The 11,737-nt window shown below is 43.1% G+C and overlaps 1 protein-coding gene across 1 annotated transcript; it reads right to left on the reverse strand.

The window, feature by feature from the left end:
- Positions 1-978: 978 nt before the first annotated feature.
- EDN1 (endothelin 1) lies at positions 979-8,302 on the reverse strand. Its single transcript, XM_090271759.1, has 5 exons — positions 7,795-8,302; positions 6,060-6,219; positions 4,113-4,271; positions 3,626-3,739; positions 979-2,115 (listed from the first exon to the last, which is right to left on the reverse strand). Exons 1-5 carry the CDS (start codon positions 7,856-7,858, stop codon positions 2,013-2,015), a joined length of 600 nt encoding a protein of 199 aa, XP_090127885.1. The 5' UTR covers positions 7,859-8,302; the 3' UTR covers positions 979-2,012.
- Between the last annotated feature and the right edge of the window lie 3,435 nt (positions 8,303-11,737).

Here is an 11,737-nt window from a genome sequence, read left to right on the forward strand (position 1 = left end):
AGATGAAACACAATGCCAATAAAAATCGAAACTCTGCCTGGGACACTGACGAAGCACACCTGAAGGCTATTATTTAACATCCTTCAGATGCGTCACTGTTTGGACAACAGTGATCACCGTGAGCTAATATTTGTCGAATGCCAGACATTCTTTCAGACACTATTAGAGAAGGCTTGATGAAGACTCTCATAAACTGATCAAACTCTTATGGGCTTCTGTTGGTAACAAACATTTGCAATGTTCCTCCCTGCAATGGTTTGGCAAAACCAGCCATGGCATAGTGGGGAGGATGAGATGCTGTGCTGCAAGAGACCTGGAATCAGCATTTGGTAGCTCTACCTCCACGGGCCTGTGTCCAGTCCTGAGCTACCATGAAGAAGCGAAGGTACTCAGAGCTCCTGAATCAACAAAATTCTTAATCTGAGCAAATAAGAAGTCACTGGGGGCCTCTAATTTGCTCTGAGCAGGCCCTTTTCTCAAAGCAACTCTGGTGCGAAGCTATGTATAATTGGACACATTTTGGGAAGTCACCTTGGCATTGCTTCCTTCAGCCCATTAATGGAGAAAGCACCTCTCACCACGCCATCAGCTAAAACGGTTGGATCCTGTCTAATAGCCTAAGCGAAGCTAGTGAATGAAGTCCCTGGAGAGTTTTCAGGTGAAGGGGAAACAGGAGGCTGCTCTTCGGGAAAGAGAGAGGGGTTAAAGCTGGGTTTTGCTTTGTTTTTACATTAGTGCAGTCCAAAGGCGTCTTTTAAGATATAGATCAAGTTCTTTTTTTAAAATAGCTAAGACTATTTTTCTCCTAATTGTCACCTTTTTAAGAAACCACCTTTAACCCTCCCCCTTCACAGTCGTTGCCACTTTGGCCCACTTCTTAGGAATTTCAGAAAAGACTCAAAATCAGTACAGTATGGATAAAAACATTTATTTTAAGTCATTACCTTGACAGGCAGAAAAAAAAAAAAAAAGCATTTTCTCAATTTCATTCAGAAATACATTTTTAAAAAACACATAGACCAATATGGCCTGCCCAGACATATATTTAACATGGTAAATATAAGGAATAAATTGTTTGAATATAAATATCTATAAAAAAATAAGTACATCAAAATTTAATCCAACCTCTTCCATTTGCCAGTTACATAAAGGAAAATAATCTTACTGCTTTAAAGCATAACCAACGTTTACTTTTCAATGACTTTCATAAACCAGTCCATGCCACTGTGTTTCCAAAAATCAAGTTAAGGGCATCTCCTGATTCGATGATCTTTTTTCTTATGGATCAGAGCTAGTAGATTACCGTGAAAAATGTTATATCTACCACTGACACATTAGACCAGACTTCTATGAGGCTAGGGTTTAGTATGGAGGTATGCGGGGGTGGAGTTTGGGAGGCAATAATTAAAGGTGGAGAAATACTTCTGTCAGAGTGCAATACAGGTGAGGTAGAGTCATGTGTATGAAACACAGCCTGATTTACAGTAGTAACAGTTTCTTTCAGTTTTGTATTTTGTGTATTAAAAAAAAAGTCTTTTTTTTTTTTTTTTTTTTTTTAACTCGAGTATGTTTTCAATTTGTGCATTCTTAGAAAAGCTGTTCCTGGACTTTGCAGTTTCTCCCTGAAATGTGCCAGGCGCCTGAGTGAGACACAAACACTCCCTTCAGACCCCCTTCAGGAACCACACCCACATGGAGTCTCCTTTCCTCCCTGTGGAGAATGCCACCAGAATTTGTAAGTCATTGTGTTTCTCAGTTTTCTCTGAGTGGTCCATTGCCGCCCCAGAGGAGGAGAGACAAAAGTAGTTACCACTGATGGAAGCAAATGAAAATGGGTTGGGGGACTCCTTAACTGCTCTTGGAATGTTTAGAAAAAGGACGATGCTGATCCTTTGCCAGTCAGGAACAAGAAATGGTCTAAGCAGGAAGGATGCTTTTGCTCTGATCCAGGCCAGTGTGGCGAGAGTGCAGAGGCAGCCGCACAGCTCGGCTTCGGACAGCACTGTCTGTAATCAGTGTGTTCGGTTGTGGGTCACTTTCTTCCCTCTGTGCAGCTTGGCTTTCAGCTTTGCGATACGGAAAGAGGTTTTGATGCTGTTGCTTATGGTCTCCAACCTATTAAAACAAGACAAGAGAAAACAAATAATTTAAAAAAATCATTCCTGGGCAAAAGAAACATCTAAAATTAGAATCTGTCACAAAGCAATTTAAGTCTGGTTCCAGAACTTTCACAGCCAACTGCAACAGCATGCTACATTCTGCTAACCTCAAGTGAAAATAAAGCCTGCCCTTTAGGCCTAGAAATGGGGGTGAGGGGTGTGGGCAGAGAGGACAAGTGATATGGTCATGTCTAAAGGGAATTGGGCATTAAATACAATTTGAAAGTACAATTTGAAGGTAAACTAGAGATATCCTTTTATTTTTCTGTAGCCCCATCCCATACACCACCACCCTTGGCAGGAAAGAAAGAAAAAGAAAGGTATACATGTAGGCACAAAGTAAATGTTCTATGGCAATTAAAACAAACTGGGTGTTTTTTTTTGCAGGTTTTCTTTTTTGTTGTCATAGTTTTGTTTTGTTTTGAAGGAGAAAGAAAAGAGGGAAGCGCTGTAACATTGATTTAATAGTTGATAAAGTAAAATTAATTTTTTTAAAAATGTCCAAGTCACTTCAGAAACTGTGATTTAGGAAATCTTGGGATCTGGAGGAGAATCAGTGGCCCAAGACCATAACTATAAAACCTGCACTGGCAAGTGTGCAGTCACAGACAGCTGAGGCTGTCCCATGCTTCAGCAGCAATCAGAAGTGGTTCGTGACGGCCACGCCTGTACACTGAACACTCAGATCGTGAACTTCTTGCCACTGGGTTTCTAGGAAAAGTTCCCATGGATTATGAGAGGGAAATGTAGAACATATGACAGGCCTCAAAGCAGGTTTCCTCCCTCCAGGCTGTGAATTCCAAGATGTTTAGGAATTGAAAGGGTCATCACTGTGGAGCTACTCAAGGCAAGCCTGTGGTATTGCCTAATCCAGATCCCTTCTCTGCCCCAGCTCATGAATGATGGGATTGAGAGAGTTTCTTGAACTAGCATTGGGTCTCCACCAAATTCATTTCCCTATTTAAAATAAATAAATAAATAAATAAACCTGAAAAACAGCATGTTCTAACTCTCACCAACCTTATCTAATGACTTTATTTTCCCTTCAGCCATTTGAATAACTGCTACATTTTGAAGAACTTGATCATACATGACCATCTTGATTTAAATACAAAAATACATGACCTCTCCCTAAAATGACTTTTAGGTTCTCAGGGAAAGCAGTAAATTGACTCAGAGAGGCAAAGGTTGAATATGATCAAATTACAAAAGTGTTTCGAGATATACTTTGTTTGGGAAAATCGACCTTCAGACTGAGGTGTGTATGCAAAGAATCACCAAAATAGGCAGCAGTCTGCTTCAAAGTCTTCAAAAAAATATTTGAGAGGATTTCCTTTGCTCTTTTTAATCTCTAGAACATGAAGACCCCCTTCGTTATTGTCTTTCTCCCATCATGTAAGAATGACTAGAAGAGCAATCCATTAGCATTGGTGGTGGGGGGCTAGCTGTTATTAAGAATCTCTTACCTTCTTATTTTTCTTCCTTCCACCAGCTGCTGATGCATACACTTCCTTCCAAGCTTGAAACAGTCTTTTTCTTTCTTATGATTATTCCAGCCTTTCTCCTTAGTGTCTTGGTCCCTGTTGAAATACACATAGGGAAAAACATTTTAGCAATGGTACCTTCAGTTACTCTCAATGTCTCTGTTAATCTCAACTTGTCTTAAAAATATTATTGAAGTATGGTTGGCACACAATATTAGATTAGTTTCAGGTGTACAACACAGTGATTCAACATTTATATACTTGAAGTGACCACCATAAGTCTAGTAACAATCTGTCACTGTGTAAAGTTTTTAGGATATTACTGACTTTTTTTTTTTGTCTTGTACAATGTGTCTCTATGGCTTATTTATTTTGCTACTGGAAGTTGTGCTGCTTATTTGCAGCATTGTAATAGGAAGAAGGTCAGGAGATCATAAAACTACTTGAAAGCAAAGGTATTTCTATTCACCTGAGTTCTTTTCCTGCTTGGCAAAAATTCCAGCACTTCTTGTCTTTTTGGCTAGCACATTGGCATCTGTTCTTCTGGTCTGTTGCTTTTGTAGGAAATGAATCTTTTAAGGATCGCCTGGACCTAGAAGGGCTTCCAAGTCCATATGGAACAATATGCCTATTATCAAAAGAGAGGAACAAAAGATATTAGCATAATTAATAGCCTTCAAAATGATACATTCTATGGGGTAAACTCGTTTCATTGGCACACACAGAGCTTACCACGTGGTATTTGGTAGCGAAATTTAGGAGAGTGAAGTGTGGCAAGTCAGGATCATGTGTCTGTCAATGGCTCTGAGTGTGTATACACAACCAGGAGAAACCAGTTTTACTAATTCAATTAAAGTCCATGTCAACCCTTAACTAAGTTTAATTTTTCCTGGACACAAGCAACATTGTTTTTTGTTCAAAATTATGACATCTCTGTTTTGGTATCTGTTTCATATTTTCTTCCTTTTCTAATATTCTATATAGTTAACAGATAATGGGGTGAGGGGATAGGGACTTCAAAACCATGACTCACAAGATTTGGAAAACCTATTTCCAACTCAAGTCATATGATAATACTAGAAGTGCCTCCTGAGGGGGCGGGAGGAGACACACTACGCCCACATTGGCACATCTCCTACAATTTGGTGATATGATTATAGAAGGGCTCCTTGCCAGAATGCTCTCCAGTAATTTCTAATGTGTTTGTTTTGATTCTCACTTAAGAAATAAAGTCCTCCCCTTGGAAGAATCACCCTACTAAGTATAAGGCTTGTGGTGGTTTCTTTTTAGTTTGATTTGATTTCATTTGGGTTTTGGTCATCCTCGCTATACTGGAACCCTGCAAGCACAATAAATGTGTTTTTGTTTATGACTGCTTCAGATGGGCAAACTAGTTTTCACAGTGAAAGGGAGGAAAGTGCCTTCTTCACTCTGAAGAGAGAAGAGAAATCTATGGACCGCGTTTCTAGTAGTCTTGAAACGGGCTTTTTTTTTTTTTTTTTTTAAAGATTTTACTTATTTTCAGTGAGAAGGTAAGGGACAAAGAAAGAGGGAGAGAAATATCAATGTGCAAGAGAAACATCAGTTGGTTGCCTCTCACATGACCCCAACCAGGGACCTGGCCTGCAACCCAGGCATGTGCTCTGACTGGGAATCAAACCAGCAACCTTTGGGGTTGTAGGTCAGTACTCAATCAACTGAGCCACACCAGCCAGGGCTGAAATGGGCTTTTCTAATAGGAAAGTACAGAGTCAGGACACCCAAGTTCTAAGTCTAGCACTGCCACAAACTCATTCTTGCACAAGTGAATTCAATGTTCTGGGTCTCAGTTTCTCTTTTTTCCTCTTTTAATTACATTTTATTGATTATGCTATTATAGTTGTCCTGAGTTTTCCCCCTTTTGTCCCCCTCCACACAGCAACCACACCTTCCTCAGGCAATCACCCTCAGTTTTTCTATAAGTAAAAAGAAGTCTTTGGATTATAAATCTTTATAATCTCTTCTGTGTCTTAAGACCATTTTCCCATGAGAAGCTGTATAACCTCAGCAACTTATTCCCTAAATACAGGCAGATCCCACTGAGAGAACATTCTCCTAAGACCCCACACTTAAAATTTCTCCTCATAACCTGTAGAAGCCTTCTGCTTGCCATCCACTCTTTCCATCTATCTTGCTATGAGCAGCCTCAGAAGCCCCTCCCCTCTGTTGCTAAGAACTAAGCTATCTGGTTCTCTTCAGAAATGGAGGGGCACTGTCCCCACCCTCTGAGGCCCTTCCATGTTGTCAGAAATGCTACCTTCAGAATCCAAACCAGGAACTTCCCAGAAAAGTAGCTAGAGTAACTGGGTTCCTTCCAGTCTCTGGTGAAGCCAGAGCTAAGGAATGACTAGAGTTACGATGCCCTCTAGAGACTCACCCGGGAGTGTTGACCCAGATGATATCCAGGTGGCAGAAGTAGACACACTCTTTATCCATCAAGGAAGAGCAGGAGCAGCGCTTGGAGCGGCGAGCTGCGCTGGGAGAGGGCTTCTCTCCTCCGCTGTCCACCCTCGTGCTGAGCTCGGTGCCCAAGACGGCTGGGGAGAGAAAAAGCAGGTCAGTGGGGGTGTGTCCTTGAAGGGCAGAGGCACCCTGGGTCACAGGTGAAGCCTACAGCATGCCGTCAGCAAAAAAAACACAGAGGAAAAGGACTCTTGATTTTTCCCCCTCCTTAAAATGACTTCACCTTTACCCCCACTGCCTTATCAACCTTCAGAGAGGTTATACAGGTGCAGAAAAAGCAAACACCTGGAAAGGGACTTATCAGCCTCTTTGAAGCAGCCCCTTTCAAGGAAATGCATGGAAATACAACCTGTTAGAAATCTGGGTTGGCTTCTGCACGGAACTTAGTAGGACAGACAACACAACCTATAGTGGCTTAAAATTGACTGATGACCAAAAAAATCTAACACCAAATAAATTGCACTGCCTCCTCCTAGGTTTGGAGCCACTTCCCCATGCAGAATGATCTTCTGTGTAGGGGAGTACCCACCACTTCACACTGTGTGCATAAGGCAGGGAGGGGCCCAGATGATATATATTTCTTGAAATTAGATGGAGGTCAAGAGATTTAAGGAGATCATTGGAAGGAAAGAAGAGAAATCAGCTCCTCAATATTCATTCCAGGAGGTCGACTCCACAGAAACCACTGACCTAAGATGAAGCTGAATGGCAGCTCAGGGGACCCAGTCAAGGTTCTGGGGATTCAGAATCCTCAGCGCAGCCTGGCATGTGTGGGATCGCCTCCTCCCCTTCCCACCACAGCACCAGCTCTTCTTCCCGACAAGTTAACCGTGCAGCTTATCTGCCCAATTTTGTACATTTCAAATGATCAGACACATTCCAGGATTTTCATTCCCTTGACATCTTTTCTCTTTAGTCAGGGTCATGAAAAAACAAAAAAAGTGCATTGACCCTAGAAGGGGAAACCGGGCAGATACACACATCCTATCTAAATCCTTAAGAAGCCAATTTATCCCAGCTCCCCTCCCAGGACAGGTGAATAAAACTGAAACTGGAGCTCACACTGTTTTGGGTGCCAAAAATCTGCCAAAAGAAACCTAAAGTCAATAATGACAAATTTTAAAGAAAACATCTGCTTTACCCTGAAACCACCTGGGGGGTTATTCAACAGACCGTTCTGCAGGTGATTTTACTGCTCAAATATTGCTTGAAAGACTCGAATAAAATTCCTTGGCTTCAAGATGAAATGTGTAAATATTTTACACATTAACACACTATTCAAACAGTATTTGTATAAGATATATGTTTCTATGCATCCTATTACCTGTATGAACACATATATTGCAAATATACATTTGGCTAAATTATATCTTGTCTTTACATTTCTTAAGTTATATTGTTAAAAACTAAGGACATACGCTGTGCAATAATAATACTAATAATAATGCTATTTTAATGCTACAGGAGCAGTTGTATTCAATAGTAGATTTTTTTTTTTTCCACTAGAAAACTTAAGTAGCTTTGGGTAATAATTCCCAGAGGCTTGATATCTGAGCTGCAGTAATAAAAAGAAGTGGAAGAACAGAAGCAAGAAAAGCGTTAAAGTGGATAAGATTAACATTCGGAGATTTCCAAGCCAACGTGCCTACCTGTTTCTGAAGCTCCTTGGGAAGCCACAAACAGCAGAGACAAAATCACGGGGAAATAATCCATTCTGAAAAAAGGGATCAAAATTCCTCCCCTGCAAACTAAACCCAAGGGAAAAACGAAGAAACACAGCTTCAGTTCCCTTAAAGCGCTTCTGGTTATTCCGACCTCAAAGTGATCCGTCAGCCTACGTGCTCTTTAATAGGGAGAAAAACAAGTTTCTGCCCGGAGAGAAGGCGGCAGGAGCGGTCTGAAGACGCGTGCGGCCGGTGGTGTGCCGGGGCAGCGGTGGAGACCAGAGACACTCGCAGCTCTCGCCCCGGTGCAGATGCAGAAGCGCGTCTGACTTGGACAGCTCTCCGCCGGCTTTTTATATTGAACCCCTATAGAGTGGGGGTAAACAGCTCCAACTTTATTCCAGCCCCAGACAATGTTATTGTGTTATTAGTCACCAACAGGCAACGTGCAGCCGGAGATAAGGCCAGGCTCTAAAGGAAATCACTGCTGACTTCAGAGGCAGACGCCCGCCGTCTGACAATTCAGGGGCAGGGCTAAGGAAAAGAAAATACCCATTGGAGACCTTTGGTAAACCTGCCCGTGCAGCGCTGGAGTCTGCTTCCCCTTTGCAAGTTGCCAGCCCCAGAGTTCAAGACTCAGAAGACGGACTCCAGAAAAGTCATACCATTGGTATGAAAAGTATGAGCTACAGTTTAAATAGATTGCATTGTGTGCGGGGAATTTTTTTAGTTGTTGTTCACTTCATTTTCCTTTTATGTCTCTCTGATTTCTCGGTGTTTTTCAAACAAGGGAACGCTCTCCCTCGTTACTCCCCCCTCTCCCGGGGGCCAAATTATTTTCGAGATCATCGTAATTTTTTCTCTTACTTCAAGCCCCCTTCCTTAAGACTTTTTTGCTGAAGTGCTTTGCGTCCACAGTGAAAAAGATTATGGCAAAGAAAAAAGGTTTTGTTTTTTAAAAATTAGTGCCCTTTCAGACACATACTCAATTCTTTCAGAATTGATTAGAAGCCCCCACAAGGTTTTTCTATGCGCACCCTTCTTCCCTTGCCCTGAACGCCCCGCGTTCAATAGCATCAATCTTAAGAAATAGCGGGAGAGGGACACCAGGGGGAGACGAAGAGCTACCGGGGCTGATGTTTTATGAGGACAAAAATAAAAGCATTTGCTTCCAAATGACAAAAGGAAACGTCACCTGAGGTGGGAGCTGAGGAAGGGCAAGGAATGGCGCCTCACATAAGAAAAGGGGGTGCCCCTCAGTATATGCCATTTACTCCCTACATAGAGATACCTTTTCTGGGTTTTCCCCCTTTGCCTTCTTCATTTAGGGCAAAGAGGTGTTCTTGTACAGGGTTGGTGAATACGCAATGAAAGTGGTGCCTGGAAGGAGGAAATCCCATGCTGAGTAAGGGAATCAGATAATGTCTCCCATTTAATAATGTGTTTACATTTTCAGAGCAACATCCTAACCTTGAAACAACCCTCTGAGGTACCCACAGGGCAGTTACCAAAGAGGTGACAACCTGCCATAATGTATACATCAAAACGTAAGTGTAAGACATTGGTATTTTGAATTAGCCTCATTTTTCAAGTGACAAAATTGAGGCACCCAGAATTTCCATGCCCTGGATAATTTCTCCCAGTACACTGGGTAAGGCCGATGGGGTAAGTTTAAAGCATCTTCTCTGCACAGAAAAAGGATGAGTCTACATCTAGCACATAGGGACTCCATCTAATAGATTCTTCCTCCATTTCCTCATCTTGTTTTACTACAATTTCCTCACCTATGGGGGGAGAGTGAGAGGGGAGGATTCAAACATGGACCCATTTCCAATACCAAAGAGGAACCCATGAACTCGTTCTTCTTCCTTCTCCCTCTAGAATCAGAAGGACAGATTTTATCCCAACACCAAATTTGTGGACCTGAGCACACTTGGGTTCCCTGGATGTCCCTGGAAATCACCACAGTTGGGAAGACAATAACAGAAGCAGTGTCAGTTCCATAACAAGATCTGTCCCCTGAAAGAGCCACTGCAGCAAGAGCTGGAGATGCAGGAGAGGCAAGACTCCTCCTTCCTACCCCCACACCCAGAAAGGTCTCCACCCAATCCCCAGGGACCTCTGCCCGGGGCCCTCCTCTTCTTCCCAGTGCTTACCTCAGCCCAGCCCTGGAGGCTTGGGAGGCACAGCTTCCCCTAGGTCTGGTTGCCATCAAGCAGGAAGCCAGCTTGGTGCCCCTCAGCTCTGGCCAGTGTGTCCCAACCTCCTGCGCCCAGCAGACCACAGGGACAGCAGAAGAGAGCTGAGGTCGCATTCACAGGATCCAAGCTTGCCCCACAAAGGGGAAATGGTGTGAAAAATGTGTCTTGGCCGGGGTCCCCCCACACCCTTTCTTTAACCTCCTGGCAACTTTGACAAAACACTGGTCACAGTCAGGACCAACCTGTCGTAAGCTCCTCCCCAGAAATGACCATCCTCACCTCCCTGGGTCCAGCCTGGGTTACCCTCCAGCAGAGAAGCCTGTCTCTCCACAGCCACCCCCACTTTGGTAAGGCTGTCTTTGCAGGTGCCTGCAGCACACCACCGTCAGGTGGAGAAGTGAAGCAAAATGAAACTACGCACATGCCTTCCCACAGCCCTCCCTCCTCTCATCTCCTGTCTGTGTCATCCTGTGAAATCCTGAGAAAGTATTTTGGTTATAAAAATAGAAAGTAAGTGGCAATGATCTGTCCCCACATCCCTCACCATGAGCCTCCTAGGGCTCTCCTAAAGTAAATGCACAGGGTGTCAGACCTGGGAGTGTGCCATTGTACCAAGTACCATCTTGGCCCATCTCTTTGAATCCTGAGTTTCCAACATGTGAACAAGTGTGTTTGTGTGTGTACGAGTATATCCATTTCTCTTTCTTTGTATGTCATGGTGGAGTGGTGGTATCTGCCTTCTCTGTCCATCTCCCCATCTGCACCTCTTGCAGCAACCGCTTTTCCCTACTGTAGAAGGAAGGAGAAGCCCCTTTCAAGCCCAGAGAAGGCAGCTATGGCACTGCCAGGTAGCTGCCCAGCAAGTAAGTTTCCCAAGAAGCAAGAGAGGAAGGGAGAAAGAAGCCCAACCAACCAGTTTTACAAGCTAGATGTTCCCACCTCTCCTTTACTTGAAGCATTGCTAGTGAGGGAGGTAGGAGAGGAGGAGATTAAAAGAGCTAGACAAAGGAATAAATGTGGAGATCCCTCCTCCCCTCCCCCTCCACTCCCCCCTCACCTCCCCTCCCCCCACACACATCCCACTTCTCCAAAATCTAGGAAGAGAAAGGCTCTTTGTAGCCATAGTCCACCTCAGGAAGTAAAGGGAAGGGAGAGAAGAGGTAAAGAAGATGGCTCCCCACCCCCACTCCCAACAGAACAGTTTGCTGTTACTATTCTTTTGTTGTTACGCTTGAATACTAGAAACTATCTGATAAAGGTATTTTTATGTTTCTTTCTGTATCCCTTGCTATGTATTAATAGATATCTATAAATAAAACACCCTGAGCTCCAAATACAGATATTACACAGTAGCAAAGTGTGCTGTTTTTAGCACTCTTCAGCTTTGGTCTTTCTCAACTTTTGCGTAATAAAATTTGCAACTTTGCCAAGCCAATAAATCTGGTGCGAGAGGTTGCATTTAGCTCAGCAAAAAGAACAACCTTTAGGTAGCTTGATGACAGCACAAAGAATGGGGAACTAGTTTACTGCAGGCAAGATGAAACTATACATGCCGCGAGACCTGGTTCAATCATATGGTGTCGACTGTTTGATGTTTCTACTTTGCATAGAGCTGTTGTGAAAGACTGCATTACAGGCACTACTCCCGGAGTCATGAACAAACACAGCTTCTCCCCACAGTCCAAAAAGGAATGGTTGATTTAGCACAGGAATAGGATGATGCTCAG

The sequence above is a fragment of the Furipterus horrens genome, unplaced genomic scaffold (assembly GCF_987537825.1).
Source record: "Furipterus horrens unplaced genomic scaffold, mFurHor1.1.pri manual_scaffold_3, whole genome shotgun sequence".
NCBI classification, from domain to species: Eukaryota; Metazoa; Chordata; class Mammalia; order Chiroptera; family Furipteridae; genus Furipterus; species Furipterus horrens.